Source organism: Camelus ferus, chromosome 4, assembly GCF_009834535.1.
Source record: "Camelus ferus isolate YT-003-E chromosome 4, BCGSAC_Cfer_1.0, whole genome shotgun sequence".
NCBI classification, from domain to species: Eukaryota; Metazoa; Chordata; class Mammalia; order Artiodactyla; family Camelidae; genus Camelus; species Camelus ferus.
Genome location: NC_045699.1, coordinates 35030304 through 35053923, shown reverse-complemented (window position 1 = coordinate 35053923; position 23620 = coordinate 35030304). Strand labels below are relative to the sequence as shown.

At 35.1% G+C, this 23620-nt stretch overlaps 1 protein-coding gene across 5 annotated transcripts in view; it reads right to left on the bottom strand.

Annotated features, from left to right (window-relative positions):
- The window catches only part of SMC5 (structural maintenance of chromosomes 5), an 87956-nt gene that overhangs the window by 25395 nt on the left and 38941 nt on the right, over window positions 1-23620 (bottom strand). For all 5 annotated transcript variants that reach the window (XM_032477812.1, XM_032477808.1, XM_032477809.1 and 2 more), the window contains 3 exons: window positions 10049-10304; window positions 8045-8199; window positions 4186-4299 (listed from right to left, as the gene is read on the bottom strand). In XM_032477812.1, coding sequence (XP_032333703.1) covers window positions 4186-4299; window positions 8045-8199; window positions 10049-10304 — 525 coding nt within the window. The remainder of the gene's footprint in view (window positions 1-4185; window positions 4300-8044; window positions 8200-10048; window positions 10305-23620) is intronic.

Below are 23620 nucleotides of genomic sequence, written 5' to 3'. Positions count from 1 at the left end.
TTAACAGAATAAAGTACAAAAACTATATAATCATCTCAATAGATACAGAAAAAAAAATCTGACAAATACTGATGATAAAAATTCTCAGTAAACTAAAGGAAGCTTCCTCAACGTGGTAAAGGGTATCTATGATAAGCATACAGCAGACATAATACTTAACTGTGGAGTAACTGAGTGCTTTCCCCCTAAGCCTGGGACTGAGCAGGGATATCTGTACCTTACCACATCTCTTCAACATTGTCCTAGAGGTACTAGACAATGTAGTGACGCACACTAAATAGGTAAAAGATTGAAAAAAACAAGTAAAAAGATCTATTTTCAAAGATAAGACTTTCTACGTAGAAAATTCTGTGGAAATCTAAAAAGCAACTACTAGAATTCAAGAAGTGAATTCAATACTGTCACAAGATACAGATCAATGCAAAAAAAATCAAATTATGTCTATGGCACTAGCAGTGAACAACTGGAAAATTTTAGAAATGAATTTCTAAAAGTCTCAAAAATCCATAAAATACTTAGGAACAAATTTAACAAAAGATATGTAAGACAAACACAGAAAAACATAAAACTGCTGAGAGAAATAAATGGAGAACTGATGGGATTGTGGAATGGAAGGATTTCACAGTGGCACAGATTAGCAATTCTGAAATTAAACAGCATTCTAGGTTTGAACAAATGAGTCAAGGTACTGATGATGGGGAGGGGAGGCAGTGTTTTTCACTGCTGCGGCAGGAAATTACAAATATGCAAAGGAGAGTCGAAGGTACCCTGCTGTGTTCAAGTGTAATTGGAAGCATCAGTGTGAACTCATGATGCCCTTATGCTCTCCTGTTCTCTAAATATAGAAATAAGTACAGATACAAAAGCTTGCATGCAAGAGTTCAGAAACAATGAGACACTAGCAGCAATGGACACATCCAGTACCCAGATCTTGGTTTTTTAAAATGAGGGTTCTTTGGGGAAAAGGCTAATGATAAGGCCCAGACAGAGTAAGATAAAGATAAGTCAGCATCTTGCTCTGCCAAAAATTAAGCAGTGCTCAAAATACATTGACAAAGTATCACACAGGAGTCAACCTGAAGATCTCACTGGCCAAATCTGGGACAATCTGAGCATTACAATAATGACAGTAATGTATTATAATCCAGAAAAAATAAAATCCTATGCATTTATATATAATAGATAAGTGGAGAAAAAGTTCTCCCTTATAGTAGAATACCAACTAAATACAGAAAGAATGATCGTTACTAGTTCTTAAATCTACTAGGTAATTTCATGAGCAACAGGATATTTTCAAAGTCTCGACGTGTCTCCACACACATAATTACAAAGAAAAGGTTTTACTATAATGCTTATTTTGAAGACATACTTATTCCAAGCAATTGATATATTAAGGGACAACTTAAACATTATGTGAATCTCACATTTGCTTGTGGGCAATCTCATCTGTAAGAAACAAGGTTTTCTCTAGGTGCATGCAAAAACTTGCACCCAACTGAATGGAGCTGCACAGGCACACGCCCCTTTCAAACACCCGCCATCTATCTCAGTTTCACCGCATGAGTTCTGAGTCACACCCAACCGTATCTGGTGTTACAACTTTCTATCCAATTTCAGAAAAGTGCTTTATAATTGCTTTCCTCACCAATCACACAATTCACAGATGGAACCCTTCCAATACCTACTTCCACAAGCCAGCTTCAGGTCTTTCAGTAAGTCACAGGGTTGGTACAGTACGGGGAACATAGTCAATATTTTACACTTTGTATTATGTGTAATCTATAAAAACATCAAATTACTATGCTGTACACCTGAAACTAATATATCAACTATACTTTGATAAATAAAAATGAAAAAGCATATTTATTGTATTTATGTATTTCTTAATAATTTAACCTGTGTAAAACTGCTTTTCTCCCCCATAGCCTGAGGGTTTTTATTGCGCAATTTTGCGTTGTATAGTTTAATCTTTAGGAATGTATATGTTGGTCACAGCAAAATCAACTGTACTTTGCAATGGAGAAATAATAAAGCAAATAGGAAAAAATGTAAATAATTGGTAAATCTGGGTAAAAGGTTTACAGGAGTCACATGTATGACTTGCAACTTTTCTGTAAGTCTGAAGTTATATCAAAATAAGTTTTTTAAGAATAGAGGAGCGGAGGTACAGATGAAACAATACTGGCCATTAGTAATACATCACTGATACTAGTTTTAAAGTTCATTTAAATTTTAAAAATCAATTGTTTTAATGGTTACACTAAATAAAACTGAACTACACAATGAGAGAGTAATTTCCCTTTCAATTTTCTTTCAATATTTCTAGTTATACCAATGAGAAAGTTAACAGTATGGTGTCAGCATGTCTTTAACTCCTTATTCTCTCCTTTTAAAAAAATTATCTGCTTTTAGGAAGCAACAGCATGGATCTAGGATTTACTACTACTGTTTCTATTGTCTTTACTTTTATGCAAATTTGATAGGGACATTATACTTCCTTTTAGAATACTTCATTTGAATAACAAGAAGCAAAGTGATTTAAAGAAAAATTTTAAATAAGTATAGTTATACTTTAAAAATAAGAGTATAGTATCTAGATACAGCAAAACTTGTGATGGCAGTACACAGTAGTATGTGGAAATGGCAAAAACTGAAGAAGGTTACTAAGTTACTGAAGTACGGAAAATGGTACTCTAGTAGATACAATTACAGGAAGAGGTTATATATAATATTTCATAATCTAAAATTCATACACAAAAAGTCATATATATAAGAGGAAGTTCTAGTCCTAACCGTGAAAAGCTATGGAAAGTTAACTGAAAGTTAACTTGTGTTACAGCACAAGGGAAAAAAAAGGTCAAATTTCCAGGAACCTATGTCATAGTATTAATATATGGTTCAAATCCTTAGCACAGAGGAAGCAAGAGCAAAGCAAGTTCCTCAGTGCAGGCCACCTGCAAAACAGAAATCATCTAACTGCACCTGACCTGAGGCCCTTCACAGTGCACCATATCTCACAGACTTGTAATCTAAGTAACCCACTGCTTCACTGAGGTCTGACAGATCAAGAACTTACTGTTTAGGCTTAAGGAGTTCTAAGTACATGAATGTTTAATTTTTTGGAGTCCATGTTCTAGTTTTATAGAGCTAACCTTTCTATCCAGCCATCTTACATTCACATTCCCTGCCAATTCCCAAACCAGAAAAAGGGCAATACGGTAAAGTTAAAGAAAGTAAAGATTCTTTCCAATCAACTTGTGTACCAGAGAAACAGAGGACCACTTAAACAGATTCAGGGTCCTGTCCTCACTTAGACTTCCTAGAAAAGGTTCAAACAAAAAAATCTAAATCTCATCTCCTCAAGGCTTTCAAAGAAGCAGAAGCAAAAAAAAAGAAAGAGAAAAAAAAAAAAAAAAAAAAAAGAAAGAAAATCTGACAACAGTAGTAACATACACAGCTAACAATTTATATTACAGATATATAATATAATAAAAACAATAGCTAACTAGCACTGTTCTAAATACTTTTTCATTTATTAACTGACTTACTCCTCACAGCCATCTTTTAAGGTAAATAATATTCCCTCCATTTTATAGGTGAAGAATTTAAGACACAAAACATTTTTGTTACCTCGACCAAATTAGCAGCAAAGCCAGAATTCAAATCCTGGCAGCCTGTCTGCAGTCTGTACTTCAGCTAAGCCATGCTGCCTTCCAGTTGCTTAGACTCTTGATCAGTGGTGTTTTTCTAGTCAGATTCTCATTCTTTTTAAAGATGTTTTATTTATATTAATAAGCAATGTCATATTGATTTCCCCTCCAAAGAAAATCTGAGTTCTTTCCAATACATTTCCAAAAAAGATGTCCAAGACCAACGGCCCATTATTCTAATGTTTTTCTCTTAATTAAAAGAATGATAGAATTACTCTTTATATTAATTACAAATGATAATTTCAAAGTACGTTATAGATGAAAATATAGGCTTTTCTTCCTCTTATAAAATAAATTCATTCCCCAATAATGGAATAGACAGGAAAGAAATTAGCAAATTTGAATGACTTTACACAAGAGTTATTACTGGTTAAATTAGCTGTTATTTTTTGCTCTAGTTTGAATTTAAAAATGCAAGCACTGGAAGATAAATGCCAAGTGAGTTAAATAAAGTATTATGTTGGTTAGTACTTGCCTCTTTGAGGAAAACTTCCATATCTTCTTGACTTTCAAATACAAAAGCTCTCAAGTCATTTGCTGGAATATGATTTTCAATATATTTAGCATTTTTATTATCTTTCATATTAATCTAAACAAAAGAAAATATAAATTGATTTTCATGAAACCCAAACTGATTATTAAAACATTATCATAATTAATTTAGATTTATTCATTTAGATTAAATTTAATCCCTGAGAAAAAGGAAGACCAAAAAAAGAGTTTGGTATTGAAGAATCTATTTATTACCCAAAACATCCAAAACATAGTAAAGCAAAAGCCAAGACTTTAATAGCACCTAATGCATATCGACTTTAATACTACTGAAGAAATAACTTAAGCTTCTTTTTGGTCAATTCATTGAAAACATTTGAAATAGGCTTAGATTGTAACTAAGAGTATAAACACTTCCCATCAGTCCCCAAACTGTTAATATTTTTCTTCTTAGAGATAGAAGAATTCATACTATCCACGGTAATAACTGACTAGTACAAAAACACAAAGACCTAAGAAAAATTTATAAAACTAATGAAAAAAAACTTTCTACAGATTAATTACAACTATCAGTGCTTTCAAGAGAAACCCCAGGTTTATACCACAAGAGCATAAACTTATTTTAAAAATATTAACTAATTAGACATTTCTGTATGTGATACTCAATACTATGGAAAATACTAAAATGGTTCAAGAAAACAAACTGTTTCCGAAGCATATAACCTGCTTTTTATTGCTAAGGATAGGTATGTTGAAAAGCACACCATGGTAAAACTCCATTAACAGAGGTATATAAAAAGTGTTATCTATGGATTTTAGAGGAGTGACAGATCACCTCCGGCAGAGGAAATGAACTTTCTTGAAAAAAATTAAGATTTATGAAAAAGAGGGTATTTATGCTCCATATAAATAAAATACAGCCTACTAGTTAAGAACTAGGGCTCTGGGGTCAGACAGATGTCACTTCAAATCCTACACCTGACCTTGATCAAGTACTACCTAAATCTCTGAAAGCTTTAGTTAATTCATCCGTAAAATGCGTGTAGTAAAACATTCTATCTCATAGGACTAAATGTGGATTAAAAGAGATAGTATGACAAAAAAAACCAGTACCGTGCTTGTCACATAAATGTTGGTCAATATTATTTTAAATTATAGACTATCAATCAGCATAGAAAAATGGGAAAACTAATACACAAGCAAACAACAACAACAAAAAAATAAAAGCTGTATAAAAAAAGAATTAAATGACTGTGTAACCAACTTACACAAGATGAGGGCCCCAGAGTCTGATAGGTCAGACTTATCTCTGATAAATACAAATACACCCTGGGGGAGAGTTTAATGAAAGGGTTTTAATAATTTTTTAAAAAAAAAATTAAAGCCATATATGGCATTTTATAGATGAATTAACTAAAGCTTTCAGACCTAAACACTTACAGACACTTAGTGTCTACTATTTCACAATTTTTTTTTGTTACCAAATTACTTTGTTAGAAAAAATGATACAAATGAAAGAAAATGTTAAGTGGCTGTTTACTACACCTTATAGAAAGGGTAAAATAACCCCCATATCACCACAGGAAGTCACCTTTTATTAAAAGCTATGGATAAGCCAACCTGGGACTTAACTCTCATTAAAACTCCCCCAGGGTGTAATTATCACAGATAAGTCAAGTCTCACATATCAGACTTGGGCCCCCATCTTGTGTAAGTTGGTTACACAGTCATTTAATTCTTTGATGAATTTCACCTGGTCATTTAGGTAATGCGTCTCAAAGAAGTCACATAAATAGGGGTCATTTCTGTCACTGGCCAGTTTGTGAATTTTCAGTGGTGACTGATACACATTTTTTCTGAAGTATATAATACACACCCCACTGCACTGACTATCTGGCTTTCTGATATCCTGAAAGATTTGGCCATATTGTTGATTCTGCAGCTTCATCAACTCCTTAGCATACTCTTTCTCCTCACGAGATTGGTGAAGAAAATGTTTGGCAAAGTTCTTCAAAGCCACATCTTCACAAAGCAGTAAGACACAGACAGGCAGACATAGGAGGCATAGCACTCCAAGATGTTTTGGTGGTTGATGGCTGATTCCTGTTTCATAATTTTTTTAAATGAGATCTTTTAAAAAATCCTATCCTGTACCCTGTTTTGTAATTCATTAACATATCGTAAATGTCCCTTTGGATTAGTAAATAGAGACCTACAGCAACGTTTTAAATAGCTGCACAGTATTTCATTATAAAGACACAGGAAAATTTAGATAACCAACCAGTATCTTCTGAAATTTTGTCCTTTGCTCCATCATTCTGCTATTGTATACACTACTGTGACGAGTACAGCTGTAAATAAATCTCTGCACACTTCTCCAGTTCTAGATTAGAATTGTTAGAAATAACTCATGGAAACAGACTGCTAATTGACAAGTTATATGACTAAAATTTTAAGTTTATGTATTACTAACCTACTTATGGCACAGCACCATCTCAATTAGGTCTTGAAGGGTTAGGTAAGTATGTGAGCAAGACACAGTTGGAAGGAGGTGGTAAGAAAGGTGAAGAGTTTCTCCAGAAAGGGTTAAATAGTAGAGTAAATCTCTTTTATCTCTAAGATTCAAATGTAATTTTAAAAGTAAACATATGCTAGCTAGTAATCTGACTTGGTGATATGTTACTATTAGGAAATGAAATGACAAGAGGATGACAAATCTAATAAAGTTTACAAGTATTTTTTTGAGGTGGGCATGTTAATAAAAATCTATTGACAATTACATTTGCATTATAACTTGTTATACCAAGGGTCACAACATTTTTTCTTTTATTTTCTTTCAGTCCTTACCAGATTAATCAAAATAATATATGTCTGCATCCAAAATAGGTATTCCCTTCTTGATCTGGCAAAAACATTCTAATAATAACATACCTGAGCAAGAAGAGAATACGGTATTATGTACACTAATTTTGCTAATATAAATGTAAGATATAATAAAAGACAAAAACTGTATGAAATGATTTTGAATAAAGCATAAATTAAAAAGGAGCTGCAGAAGATAGAACTTTTCATGAATCCTGCAGAGATCTATAATGAATTATTTTAGAAAAGAAGAAAAATTATCCAGCAAAAATAATCCTTATGTCATTTGAGGGAAAGTTTTATTTTATATATATATCTATATATCTATATCTATCTATCTATCTATCTATCTATCTATCTATCTATCTATCTCTAACACATCATTACCAAAGAACATGGCTTTTACTTTTTCATTCCTTCTCATGGTCCTATTTACCATTTTCAATGGAAATCTTCCCAGTAAATCCATGCCCACATTTCACTGAGTTATGTACTAATTACAGCTTGCCCTATTCTTGCAATAAGAACTACCAGATGTTTATGAGGCCAATAAACTGTTTCATTCTCAGAATCCTCAGAATGCTCTGTTTTTGTAGTGGGTGATTTTCTGGTCTATACTGCCAGGTGTCCCATATCAACTTTGTTTATACATAGCAGTTTTCTACCCCTTTTGGAAGCATTTAATACATTGCCTCTTATAACCTAAGGTTAGCAACTGTCAGAAGGAACCAGCTAAACAAGTTTAGACATGATTCTTGGTCAGTAAGCTGCCAATTTCATACTTCCATGAAGAAGAAGTTCCCAGGTTTACTGATGAAGGGCCCTCTAAAAAACTCATGTGTGGATCCAGCAGTATACCAGAGGCCAATAATGGAAAACCAGGATGTCAATAAAACTAAGAATTCTTAAAACAACAAAAACCTACAATGATTACAGTAATAAAACTAACAAGACACTACCAAGATGAACTGATTTCTTACCGTAAGCATTATGGGCTCACAGACTCTTTGCTTAAATTTGTCTCTGTTATTTCTCAGCCATAAAACAGCAGCATATGTATCGCGGTATCTCTGTCTCAGCTTATCTTCCTTTTGATTCATAAGATCATCAAAACGTGTAATGTGATCATCCACATCTAAAATTGGAAAATAAAATTAGGCATTACTTCTCTGAAAACTTTTATTATTGAAATAATCTATTAATAGATAACAACAACAACAACAACAACTAATAATAATAATAATAATAATAATAATAATAATAATAAAAAAAATAAAAAAAAATAATTAGATCTAAAAGTTAAAACACCAGTTAGCAAGTACCCAGCATAGTGAAAAGGACCCACCCTGGACAAATCCTTTTCAAATTTCTACATACCTGGGATAAAAGATGATCTTTAAGCTATCAAAAATAAATAGGTCACATACAAAACAGTGGGAAAACACTGAATTTCCTATAAGAAGATAATAGTAATTGGAGAAATTGAGAGAAAAAGTACTTTCAAGCTAGATTTTTATATATAACAAAATAGAAAAAAGTAGAAATGAAGTAAAGATTTTTCAGGGATGCAAAGATTGAAATTAATTTCAAAATATCTCTTCTTTGGAGGTTAACTAAAGATGTACTCTAACAAAATAAGGAAGTAATGTAAGAAAAATAAAGACAAAGAATTCAGAAACAGCTTTACCCAACACAAAAAAAGGTGGGAGACACATCCCAGATAACAGCCATATAGAAGACCTTAAGAAAAATCACTTTAAATGGGAGAAGAATGGAAGCTTCCAGAACTCAAGAGTCTGAACGCCGGACAAGATAGCTTTCCCCCCCAATTTAAGGAAATGCTAAAGCAAATGGTGTTTTTTTAAGAAGTAAATTAAAATCTTTTAAAAAGTTATCAATGAAAAGAAATTAGATCATACTATACTACTTGGCTCTATGAACAAGTTTAATAACATAAATAATACTTAGTATTGCTACTGTTAGAATTAACCCATAAACAGAGCAGATGACTTAATTATGGTTCTCCTTTAAATGTTTTCAGCCTTGAAACCATGAATACCAGAGTCCAGATTAGAGAACTGAGAATGTGAGAAGGGAAGAAAGTAAAAATGAAGGCTGGGAGTACCAGTATTTTTACTTTATAAATGTGCGTTCAAATGATATCTACAATTGTTAAATAACAAAAAAAGGCTATAAGAATATTACAATAAATCAATAAATGTTAAAGATGACTAATATTAATATAATAATCCCATTTAAGAAATTACAATAAGGAGGGGAGTAGTTATGAGTTGAAATCAACATTTAAAATAACAAAATAGTAAAAGATAATGTCTAAAATTGATTAATAAAGCCATGTGAAATAAAAATATGAAGACATATTAAGGACTATCAGATAAAACTGCTAAAATAGTTAACAATGCTTACTCCCAAGATTGTTCTGGAAGTTGGAAAGATGCGGGGCCACCTTTCCTGTGTAGTTTTTTTTTTTTTTTAAAAACTATACACCTACTATTTTGCTAAACATTAAAAGCATACATATTTTTAACTGATCTTAGTCACATACACTGAACAGACAGGATGTAAGATCTCTATCTGAATAATGCTATAGATCTATCCACTTAGTCTATAGGAAAAAAAAAGTGAAGATGAAACTGGACAGATTTCAAGGAGCAAGGCTCATGGAAGTGCTTAAATCTGACCCAAGAGATAAAAGGTCAGTGACTTTGTGAAGAAAATAAAGCAAAGTATTTTTAGAGAATTAAACCAACTGCCATAATCTGACACCAGACAATGATCAGCAAGTGGCAAATCATTACACAGTAGATACAGGTAATTAAGACTCTAAAATGGAAGAACTGAGCTGGCTTCCTCAGCAAGGAGACCTGAACACTTAAGAGACACAGTATCAGGGGAAGCAGAAAGGCCATCAATAGACCTATCTCCACTTTATAAACAAGACTTCTAAGCTTAATAACACTTACTCTTTTTCTCCTTCTCTAGATTTTCTCTCTCTTTTCGCTTATCAATTATCTCGCCTTCGCATAATGCCTTTTCCTCTTGAACTCGTCTCAGATCATTGGTAATGGCATCAATCTGAGGCTGAAGATTCTCACAGTTTTCTGTGGTCTTCAGTTCATTCTGCAAATCTTCTATCATTTTGCGGGTATTACTTATTCTCCTCTGTCGGTCATGCTCCTCATTCTGTTTTACTGTTAAAGCCTGCTGAAGCTCCTCAATCTAATAAAACAAAAGCAGGTTAGTACTGGAGATTTTTTCTCCTGGTTTATAAGGCTTTTATAGTAACATAGTTTTACAAATACAAGCAATCTAAGAACACGGGTGTTTTCCTCACTAAAAGGTACCTCCTACTAGAATCAGGCTACCTGTATTTTCATTTGTTCAGTAATACATCCCAAGTACCTAGAGCAGTGCTTAGCATATAGTCAGCATTCATTAAATATTTGCTGAATAAATAAAATATTTATAAGGCCAATCAGCAGATTTCTAAATATTCATAGGAAAGAAATACATACTACACATCATAAAACTGAAATTAAAAACAGTCACATGATATAAGACAGACTTTCAATAAAACAATAATAGAAATGATGACTGTCATCCTATTAATTTTAAACCACAATAAACTATTTTCTTTCAATAAAATTATTTTCTACTAGCACTTCAAATTAACATTTAAAGGTTTTAATCCTCAATCTGTGTAAATCATTAAAAAAAATACCAGATCATGTAAGTTGCCGGAGGAAATTTTATTAAAACCATAACATACCTAAGACAGAGCTGTGATTTTGTTTAAGACACACTCATACACCCAATTTATTTTTTTACAAAAATAGAATTTTGTGTTAAGATAGGTAAGGTTAACACAGGAGATAATTTGCTGATTAGCTCCCTTTCTTTCCAAGTCACATTCACTCCCTCCCCTTCTCCCTACAAAAGTAACAACATATAGAAATATGGAAAAGATACAAACTTGTAACACAAATCACCTATAATCTTAATGTCATTAAACACTTACATTTTAATGCCAACTTATATCTAACAATAGAAAGCATGTTTTACTAAATGGCATCACTAAAAATTGAGAGCAGTTTCTCATTACTTCCTATATCCTTGCAAAATAAAAGTCTAATGCCTGCATAATGTTCTATTATATGGATATACATTTTATCCCATTCCCTACTGTTGGAAATTTGGGTTGGTATCAATTTTCCTTTCTAAAAGTTTAGCTTTGACAGTGTGTCAAGATAATGAACTAATAAACATATGCCCAAAATCCCTTCTCCTATAACAAACATGTAGAAGTGAAAGAAAAAATATTTCAAAAAATTAATACACATGTATCTGTTATTAAAAATTAACTATGTTCAATGGGCCTAAAATAAGGAAAGAGGTAAGAAGCCACAGTATTCAGCCAAGAAACCCACGAAGTCTAAGGCAGTCAGGAGAATAAATAGGTATGTCATAGGGACAGGTATAGAATTAAAAATCACCAGCACATGAATATAAGTCCAAGTCCATCAAAAAGGGATAAGATATTTAACAAACATAACCACGGCAATCCCATTGTACTACTCCCTCCATTAACTAAGCCCCACTTCAGATCTTTTGAAGACAATGTGATCCAACTTTACCACCCATTATTTTTGTTGCTATGTTAACTACCTTACTCAAAATCATTCCTCAGCCCCTTCATTCACTGACGACTTTAGCACCCGACTTCCTCTCCAACGTTATGCTGTCATTATGGAACTTGAATAGACATACAGAAAGTCAGTCTGATTCTCTGGCCTGTGTTCCCTGACCTCTACAACTTCAACCATCATTTCCTAAACCCCTCCTCAGCCATCTTTTCCTATGTTTATATTAGCCTGTATCTCCTACTAGATCATGTAAATCATCAAATATCATACCACCTCTGAAAACTGTATTGTTATGATCCTACTCCTTTATCACTATTTCCTTTCTTTCCATTTTACACTCTATAGTATTCCTATTCCATCTATCCTATGACTGCACAGGATCCTAAAATCCACTGACCCTACTGTGTTTTCACAATCTACCATCTCCCTCATTTCTTTCCTTAACCTGCTAAGGTTCCACAATCCAGCATTAGAACCACTCCCTTGCAAAGACCTCTTGACCCTTCACCATTCCTATGTCACATGAGCAAGGAAAAAGCCTTGTCTTTATTAAACCTAGCTATAAAACTTCTGCTTATTTCTACCTAAACAACTGAACCAATTGGAGAAACTCTTAAAAACAGGTCTCACTTCAAATTTATGGCCACAAAACAAGCATCCAGAACTACCAGAAAAAACTACTACATTTTTCTAATAAATGTGTGATCTCATTCTGAGATGACTTCACATCTTTTCCTCCTTCACTGATCCTTTATTGACTCAGGGCCTTTACCACTCAGCTAATAACTTGTCTCATATTTCATTAACAGCATAGTTAAAATCAGAGTACTCTGATCAGAGTACTTTTCCTGTTTTCAAAACCATTACCCTACCTCCACCTGTACTCTAACCCCTCCAAGGCTATTCCAAGCAGTGTTTCTCAAATTATTTATAGTAAAGGACCATTAAAAGAATTCTAAGCAATCACAAGTCAACTTTTATCAGTTACAACTACAAAATGCTAATAATCATTTTGGAAAACAGTGTGGCAACTCCTTCAAAAGTTATATGTACACCTATGATATACAAGAACTTGTACAAGAATACTCACAGCAGCTTTTTTGGTAATAGCTCCAAAGCACAAACAACCCTAAATGTCCATCAACAAATGAATGGATAAACAAATGTGATCTCAAGAAAAGTGAAAAAACACATCAAAGTGAATAAAAATAAAAATACAACATACCAACATTTGTGGGATACAGCTAAAGCAGTGTGGAGAGGAAAACAGCACTAAGTGCATACAGAAGAGGAAACGCCTCAAATCAATCATCTGAGCTTCCACCTCAAGACTCTAGACAAAAATCAAAACAAACCCACACAAAGCAGAAGAAAGGAAGTAATAAAAATATGAACAGATATCAATGAAACCAAAAAGAAAAAAACAACAGAGAAAAGTCAATGAAACAAAGAGCTGGTTCTTTGTAAAAAAGCAATAAAATTAACAAATCTCTACCAACATTGGTTCCCTCTTCCCAAAAACAACAACAAAGCAGTAGACACAAACTTCAGTATAAGGAATGAAACAGGTGTATCAGTATCTCTACAGACCCTACGGAAATCCAAAGGATAATAAGAGAATTTTTGCACATGTAAATTTAACAACATAGTCAAAATGGACCAATTCCTTAAAAAGCACTAACTACCACAACTCATCCATATGAAATATATTATCTGAACAGCCCTGTGACTATTAAGTAAACTGAATTCATAATTTCGACACTCCAAAAAGGAATCTCCAGATGTAGATAGTGTTATCTGAGAATTATTAAGAATATTTTAAGAATTAACACCAATTCTACACAATCTCTTCCAGAAATTAAAAGGAGGGAACACTTACCAATGCATTTTAGAAAGCTAGTTATTATCCTGATATCAAAAGCAGACAATATGAAAAGAAAACTATGAACAATATCCCTCATAAATATAGAAACAAAAATCCTTCAAAGGTTAGCTAACAGAATTCAACAATATGTAAAAGGAATTATAAATTTAAACACCTTAACCAAGTAAAGTTTATTTCAGAAATGCAAGACTGATTTGATATTCAAAATTCAATGTAGCCCATCATTTTAATAAGCTAAAAATGAACATGCGCATGATCCTATCAATAGGTGCAGAGAAAGCATCTGACAAAATCCAACACTCATTCATGACATTCTCAGAAACACAGGAATTGAGCAGAACTTTCTGAACTTGATAAAGAGCATGTATTAAAAAAAACCTACAGCTAACATTATACTCAAGAGTGAAAAACTGAATGCTTTCCTCCTAAGATCAGGAACAAGGCAAGGATGTCCACTCTTACCATTCTTATTCACAGTGCTGACAGCTTCTAGCCAGTGCAATAAGGCAAAAAAGGAAATAAAAAGCACAAAAATCGGAAAGGAAAAAATAAAGCTGTCCCCACTTGTAGATGACATGATTGCCTATGTAGAAAATCCCAAGAAATCAATTAAAAAAAAAAAAAGAGAAAGAAAAAAACAAAAGAAAAACTTAGATGTAACCTAACAAAACAGAGAACTTGTATGCTGAAAACTGCACAAGGCTAAAGAAAAAATTCAAAGATCTAAATAAGTGGAGACATACCATGTCCATAGATTAGAAGACTCAACACAGTAAAGATTAAATTCTCCCCAAATTGATATACATGTTTATTTAATGCAATTCCTATTAAAATCCCATTAACATTTCTCTATAAAGACTTGGCTGTCATAAATAATAAAATAAGGAACTCTGAAAAGCCTCTCCTCAAGAAAAGCAATGAAAATATTGACAAAAATGGTCAAAATTAACTTTTCAAAACACTCAAAATTAACCAAAGGCTTCCAACAACCAAGAGAACATCTATTCAAGAAAAATGCCTGAATTTTGGTTAAACAAAACAGAACACAAGCTTAGTGGCATTGTGAACATGCTCTATTCCCATTCCCCTCTCCCTCAGTTCCATGGCAGCCTTGAAAACCAACAGCCCACAGTCATAGTGAAATTAACAGCCTACCAGACACTGAAGAGATCATAAGAGGGTTGGGGCCCTTTCAAATTCTCATTCTCAGAGAACCATCATTATCTGATCTGTGTGGCAGTTTCCTGGAAAACCTTACTTGCAAGGCTTGTCTTCACCTGACCTGACTCCACAGCTGGCACACTGAAAAAATACCCTTTTCCTTGGAGGCATCTGCCAAAAACCAGTGGCAATCATTTAGCACCACAGCTGCCTGCTGTGGGGTAACAGTGTGGCAAACAATAAACTAATGAAAAATAAAAATAAAAAAACAGGAAGAATATCTGAAGAAATAATGACCCCAAAACTTCCCAACTTTGATGAAAAACATTAATTTTCACATCTAAGAAGCTCCATTAATTCCAGGCAGGATAAATTAAAGGTGACTTACATCCAGAAATTTCAGTTAATTATGAAAGAAAAAGAATTTTGAAAGCAAGAAAGAAGTAACTCATCACATACAAGGGATCTTCAAAAAGGATTAATAGCTGATTCTGCATCAGAAACAATGGAGGCCATAAGGCAGTGTGATGTTACATTCAAAGTACTGAAAGAAAATCAACAATTCTATACCCACCAAAACTATCCTTCCAAAACAAAGAAAAATTTAAGACATTCCCAGATAAACAAATATTGGGGGACTTTGTCACTAGCAAATCTGCCTTAAAAGAAATACTAAAGGAAGTCTTTCAGGACGAATGTAAGGACACTAGACAGTAACTTGAATCTACACAAAGAAATAGTACCAACAAAGGTAACTACACAATTAAATAAAGAAGTAAAAATATATTTGTTGCTTGTAACTCTTCTTTTCTCCTATCTAATATAAAAGACAACTGTTGTGGTATAATAAAAATATATATTTGGTCTTTGTCCCTGGCTCCTGGTTCAGAGGTCTTAAGACCCTTAGAACTTCCTAAGTGACAAAAGTATCTTTCGTTATTCATACTAAGCCCCTTTTGCAAATACCCGATTTTATGCTAATAAGGTGACTCTTGGCAACCCCTATACAGCTTCAGAAGAACCAACTACATGATTAGAGGGTCCAGACTTTCAGCCCGACCCCTGGACCCTCATGAAGAGAAGAGGGGCTGGAGAGAGCTCTCAAACACCAATGGCCAATAATTTAATCAGCCATATCCAGGTAATGAAACTCTGATAGAAACTCTTGAACAACAGGGTTTTGGAGCTTTCAGGTTGGTGAACATGTCCATATGCTGGGAAGGTGAAGCACCCAGAAAGGGAATGGAAGCTCTCCGCCACTCTATCCCCCATCATACCCTATGCTGTGCAACCATTTCCGTTTGGCTGTTCCTAAGTTACACGCTTTATAATAAACTAGTAATTGTTAAGTATAACATTTTCCTGAGTTCTGTGAGTTGCTCTAGCAAATGCTGAACCTGAAGCAGGGGTTGTGGGAACCCCTAAATTTGTAGCTGAGTCACACAAAAGTGCAGGAAATCTGAGGTCTGGGGATTTGAGATTGGTGTCTGAAACAAGGGCTGTCTTGTAGGACTGAGCTGTAAACTTGCAGAATCTGCTTTAATTCCAGGTAGTTAGTATCACAGTTGAACTGAATTGTAGGACACTCAATTGGTGTCAGAGAATCAGACACTTACTGCTACAAAATCAAAACTATATAAAGAAATAATTATAAAATTGTGTGGATGGGGGCGGGGGTATAGCTCAGTGGTAGTGTGTGCCTAGCATGCACAAGGTCCTGGATTCAATCCTCAGAACCTTCATTAAGTAAATAAATAAATAAAAACCTAATTACCCCTCCCCCCAAATCAATAAAATTAAAAATAATAAATAAAATAAAAGAAATTGTGTTGATGGGCTTATAATGATTAAAAATGTAATTTGTTCTGGATCAGCCAAGATTGTGGAGTAGAATGATGCTCGTAGCTCACCCTCTTCCACAAATACACCAAGACTCACATACACGAACCACTCAGCCAACCAGAGCACCTGCTGAACTCTGACAGAACATCACCTTCTTCAAAAGACAAAGACACCACGAATCTGGTAGGAGAAAAGGAAAAAAGAAAGAAGAAAAAGCAAAACAGTGCAGGACCGGTCCCGCAGGGAGGGAGCGGCAAAGGAGTAGCAGTCGTTCACTGGGTCTCCAGCTCTCCAACGGAGAGGTCAGTGGAACAGAGAGGGAACCTCCGAGGCTCGGATCTGTACGAACAGCCCTTGACCAACAGAACTAAGTTAAACGGGCAGAGACGGTCTCCGCAACCGCCAGCCCTGGAGACAAAGAAGCAGGTGGGGGACAGAACAGGCTGCCCGAGCCAAAAGACTGGGGCAGGCTGTACAGAGGCAACCCCGGGGGACTGCAGGGTGCTGGTATGCCATGGCTGGGAGGGTATACGGAGCAACAACCTGGGCCTCCATGAAATATGAAAAAAAAAAAAAAAAAAAAAAAAAAGCAACACGGCTGGTGTACCCTGGTGGGGAAGGGTGCCATACCCCCTATCTGAAAACCCCAGTACCAGTTTTCAGGAGAAGAGAGGCGGGGCTCACCCACAGCCACCATATCCTCAGTGCTTATGCAGGGTCAAAACCTGAATTCGTACATAGGGGCTTAAGAGCCTCAAAGGTGAGAGGGAAACTTGTTTACAGCCCAAGACAGGTAGAATCGTTCTGCCCTGGTACCTCTGCGAACTCACACCTTCAAGACAAACGAACAAGGAGCTGAGTTCTGGCACAGAGCAGAGGGGAGTGCTGTTCCGCTGTCTTCCACGAGCCAGCCTATGGAGAAGCGACCCGAGGGGAGCAGGCAGCTGCACAGAGCAGGGGAGCGACCCACCTGCCTACCTTGCAGGAGTGCAGCACCTGACCTTGGTGCTGGGAGGGGGCACGACCTGCCCGCCTACCTTGCCCAGAGCAGCATCTGACCATGGAATCGGAAGGGGGAGTGACCCGCCCAACCACCATGTAAGAGTGCAGCACCTGACCGCAGTGTTGGGAGGGGGCACGGTCTGCTTGCCCACCAGCACTGGGAGCAGCACAGACCAGGGGCGCCAAGGGGGGGCCCCTGGAAGCAGCGAGCTGAGTTTGCGCAGCAGGGTGAGGACTAGCGACAGGACTAGCGACAACCCACAAAACAAAAAAGGAGGCCCCATTTAATAACAAGGGCAGGCTCTGACTATCAGGTCAATGGCCACAGTCCCAACCAAAGTGAAGTAAGACTTGACAACCACCCATACTTAAGACCTCTCAATAAAATCACTGAGAGTGCAGTCTCCATGGGAACAAATTCACTTTTTTTCTTTTTTTCCTCTGTTCTGCTTTCTTTTACTTTTTTAATTTTTACTTTTTAAACAACTGCATATGTCTCTATTTTTAATCCCTTAAAAATTGTTCTTTCAAATCATCATTATTACTACTACTACTACTACTACTACTACTACTACTACTACTACTACTACTACTACTATTAATTCACCTCAATTTCATTTTTATTTCTCTTGGTCTTGTTCTGTTATTGATTATACTCAGTCTTCAAATTTTTTTTGTTCTTTTTTCCTCTTTTAAGGTTTTTAAAATACATCTCGATTTTTATTTTGCTTCAACTTGTTCTTCTGTTATTGATTATACTGTTTTCAAACCCTTTTTTCTCTCCTTTTAAAATTCTTTTTTTTCTTTTTAAGTTTTATTTCCGCATATGCTTTAGATAGATAAATAAATAAACTCCTTAAGGACCACAATAGATAACTGATACTCCATAAGCCTCAGTGCCAGAAACATGAGCAAGATGAAGCAGAGGAACCACTCCCAATTAAAAGAACAAGAGAAATCCCCTGAAAGAATGATCAATGAAATAGCTATTGACAGCCTAACAGATCAAGATTTCAAAAAAGGAGTGATCAAACTACTGAAGGAACTAAAAGAGATTGTGTTTAGAGACAGAGAATATGTCAAAAATGAAACTGAAGCTATAAAGAGGAGCCAATTAAAACTGGAAAACTTATTTGCTGAGGTGAGAGCTGATCTAAAGGCTGTACAAGGCAGGCTAGATAATGCAGAGGAACGAGTAAGTGGCTAGAAGACAGATCAACAGAAACCACCCAATCAGAACAGCAGAGAGAAAAACAAATAAAAACCAATGAAAACAATGTAAGGGACCTATGGGATAATACAAAGAATACCAATCTACACATAATAGGGGTTCCAAAAGGAGAAGAAAGAGCAAAGGGGATTGAAAAGGTATTTGAAGAAATCATGACTGAAAACTTGCCAAACCTAAAGGAGGAAGCAGATATCCAAATACAGGAAGTTCAGAGGGTCCCAAACAGGAAGAACCCAAACAGACCCACACCAAGACATACTATAATCAGGATGGTCAGGGTTAAGGATAAAGAAATGATCCTGAAGGCAGCAAGAAAAATACAAAGAGTGAGTTACAAGGGAACCCCCATAAGGCTTTCAGCTGATTTCTCAACACAAACACTACAGGCCAGAAGGGAGTGGCAAGATATATTCAAAGTCCTGAATGAAAAAAAAGATGCAGCCTAGGGTACACTATCCAGCAAGGTTATCCTTTAGAATAGAAGGAGAGATAAAGAACGTCAGAGAAACAAAAACTAAAAGAGTTTAGCAACACTAAACCCATGCTAAAAGAAATACTGAAAGGTCTACTCTAAATAGAAAAGAAGCAGGATGCTACAAAAACGAGAAAACCGTAACTGGAAAGGTGATAACTACCATGAATTACAAATAGAATGAACATGAAATTGTAAAAGAAGACATCTAAATCATTAAGAGTGGGAGAGGGAAGCAAGAAAACAGATTTTTTTTTCTTTTTAAAATTTTTTGTTCTCTGTAGCATAGGGTTTGAGCTTATATTACTATCAGTTTAATACAAACAGTTATAGTAATGGGTTAATAATAGACTTACAAAAAAGGGTAATTACAAGCCAAAAACTTACAATTGAGTAACAAAAACTAAATAAAATCCAAGATAATACAAACAAAAATTATCAAACCACAAAAGGAAGAAAGGAACAAAGAGGAAATATCACATCAACTGCAAAACTAAGTTCAAAATGGCAATAAACACACATCTATCATTCATTACTGTAAATGTCAATGGACTAAATGCTCCAATCAAAGGACACAGAATGGCAGACTGGATAATAAAGCAAGAACCTTCAATTTGCTGCATATAAGAGACCCACTTTAGGGAGGACACACACAGATTGAGAGTGAGAGGATGAAAAAAGGTATCCCACACAAATGGAAATGACAAGAAAGGAGGAGTAGCAATACTGATTTCAGACAAAATAGACTTTAAAACAAAGGCCATAAAGAAGGACATTTTATAATGATTAAAGGAGTAAAGAAGATGAAGATATTACATTCATTAATATATATGCATCCAATATAGGAGCACCTAAGTACATAAAGCAACTACTAACAGAGATAAAGGGGGAAATTCATGGAAATACAATCATTGTCTGAGACCTTATCACCACATTAACATCACCGGACAGATCTTCCAGACAGAAAATAAATAACACAACAGAGAAATTAAATGATACAATAGAAAAATAAGATTTGGTGGATATTTTCAGAGCATTACACCCCCCCAAAAATAGGATATACATTCTTTTCAAGTGCCCATGGAACATTTTCTAGGATTGATCATGTACTTGGGCACAAAAGAAGCCTCAACAATTTTAAGATAATAATTATCTCAAGCATCTTTCCTGAACACAATGTCATGAAACTAGAAATCAACTACAGAAAAACAAAGGAGAAAAAAATATCATGGAGATTAAACAACATGCTACTAAAAAACCAATGGGTCAATGATGAAATCAAAGTTGAAATTTAAAAATACCTTGAGACAAATGAAAATGAAAACACAATCACACAAAATTTATGGGATACAGCAAAAGCAGTGCTAAGAGGGAAGTTTATAGCGATACAGGCCTTCCTCAAAGAAGAATAATGTCAAATAAACGATCTAACCCACCAGCTAAAGGAATTAGAAAAAGAAGAGTAAAAAACCCCAAAAGTCAGCAGAAGGAAGGAACAAAGATGAGGGAGGAAATAAATAAAACAGATAAGAAAAAAAAAAAAAAAAAGAAAAGAAAAAGAAAAAGAAAAAATCAATCAAACCAAGAGCTGGTTTTTTGAAAGAGTAAATAAAATCTACAAACCTCTGGTCAAACTCACAAAGAAGAAAAAAGAGAGAGCACAAATAAGCAAAATAAGAAAGGAAAATGGAGAAATTACAACCAATAACATAGAAATACAGAATATCATGAGAATATTATGAACAACTGTATGGAAACAAAATAGATAACCTAGAGGAGATGGACAAGTTTCTGGAAACATACAGTCCACCAAGACTGAATCAAGAAGAAACTGACCACTTGAACAAAACAATCACTAGAAATGAAATTGAATTAGCAATAAAAAAAACCTCCCTACATATAAAAGTCCAGGACCAGGCGGCTTCACCAGGGAGTTCTACCAAACATACAAAGAACTCATACCAGTCCTTCTCAAACTCTTCCAGAAGACTGAAAAGGAGAGAATACTCCCAAACTCATTCTATGAAGCCACCATCACATTGATACCAAAACCAGGCAAAGACACTACCAAAAAAGAGAATTACAAACCAGTATCACTGATGAACATAGATGCAAAAATCCTTACCAAAATATTAGCAAATAGAATCCAACAGCACATAAAAAAGATTATACACCATAATCAAGTGGGGTTTACCCCACGGACACAAGGATGGTTCGACATACGCAAATCAATCAATGTAATACATCACATCAACAAGAGAAAGAATAAAAACCACACAATCATCTCAATAGATGCAGAAAAAGCATTTGATATAATTCAACACCCATTTATGATACAAAACTCTCACCAAAGTGGGTTTGGAGAGAACATATTTCAACATAATGAAAGCTATATAAGACAAACCTACAGCCAGCATAATACTCAACATTGAAAAACTCAAAACCTTCCCACTAAAATCTGGGACAAGACAAAGCTGCCCACTATCACCACTCCTATTCAACATAGTCTTGGAAGTCCTAGCCACAGCAATCAGGCAAGAGAGAGAAATAAAAGGGATCCAAATTGGAAAAGAAGAGGTAAAATTGTCACTATATGCAGTTGACATGATACTATATATAGAAAACCTTCAAAGGCCCACACAAAAACTACTAGAACTAATCGAAGAACTCAGCAAGGTAGCAGGTTACAAGATTAACGTACAAAAACCAGTTGTATTTCTTTACACTAACGATGAATCAACAAGAAAAGACAGTAAAGAAACAATCCCCTTTAAAATAGCACCCAAAGTAATAAAATACCTAGGAATAAATCTAACCAAGAAGGTGAAAGACTTATACACGGAGAACTATAAAACATTGATTAAGGAAATTAAAGACTTAAAAAAATGGAAGGATATCCCACACTCCTGGTTTGGAAAAATCAATACTGTTAAAATGGTCATACTGCCGAAGGCAATTTACAGATTTAATGCAGTATCTATCAAACTACCCAGGACATATTTCACAGAATGAGAACAAATCATAGTAAAATTTATATGGAACCACAAAAGATCTAGAACTGCCAAAGCATTACTGAAGAAAAAGAGGCTGGAGGAATAACCCTCCCAGATTTCAGACAATACTACAGAGACACAGTAATCAAAAAAGCATGGTAATGGTACAAAAACAGACATATGGACCAATGGAACAGAATAGAGAGCCCAAAAATGAACCCACAAACTTTTGGTCAACTAATCTTCGACAAAGGAGGCAAAATATACAATGGGATAAAGATAGTCTCTTCAGCAAATGGTGCTGGGAAAACTGGACAGCAGCATGTAAATCAATGAAGCTAGACTCCTTTACACCATACACAAAAATAAACTCTAAATGGATCAAAGACTTAAACACAAGACAAGATAAAATAAACCTCCTAGAAGAAAACATGGGCAAAACATTATCTGACATACATCTCAAAAAATGTTCTCCTAGGGCAGTCTACCCAAGCAATAGAAATAAAAGCAAGAATAAACAAATGGGACCTAATGAAACTTACAAGCTTTTGCACAGTAAAGGAAACCATAAGTAAAACAAAACGACAATCTACAGAATGGGAGAACATTTTTGCAAAAGATTAAACTGACAAAGGCTTGATCTCTAGAATATATAAGCAGCTCATATGACTTAATAAGAAAAAACCAAACAACTCAATCCAAAAATGGGCAGAAGACCTAATCAAGGAATTCTCCAATGAAGACATACAAATGATCAAAAGGCACATGAAAAAATGCTCAGTATCACTAATTATCAGAGAAATGCAAATCGAAACTACAATGAGGTATCACCTCACACCAGTCAGAATGGCCATCATTCAAAAATCCACAAATGACAAATGCTCGAGAGGCTATAGAGAAAAAGGAACCTTCCTACACAGCTGGTGGGAATGCCAGTTTGGTGCAGCCACTGTGGAAAACAGTATGGAGAGTCCTCAAAAGACTAGGAACAGACTTAGCATATGACCCAGGAATCCCGCTCCTGGGCATATATCCAGAAGATACCCTACTCAGAAAGACACCTGCACCCCAATGTTCATAGCAGCATTATTTACAATAGCCAAGACATGGAAACAGCCTAAATGTCCATCAACAGATGACTGGATAAAGAAGAGGTGGTATATTTTTACAATGGAATGCTATTCAGCCATAAAAATAACACCATACATAACGCCATTTGCAGCAACATGGATGTCCCCGGAGAATGTCATTCTAAGTAAGCCAGAAAGTGAAAGAAAAACACCATATGAGATTGTTCACATGTGGA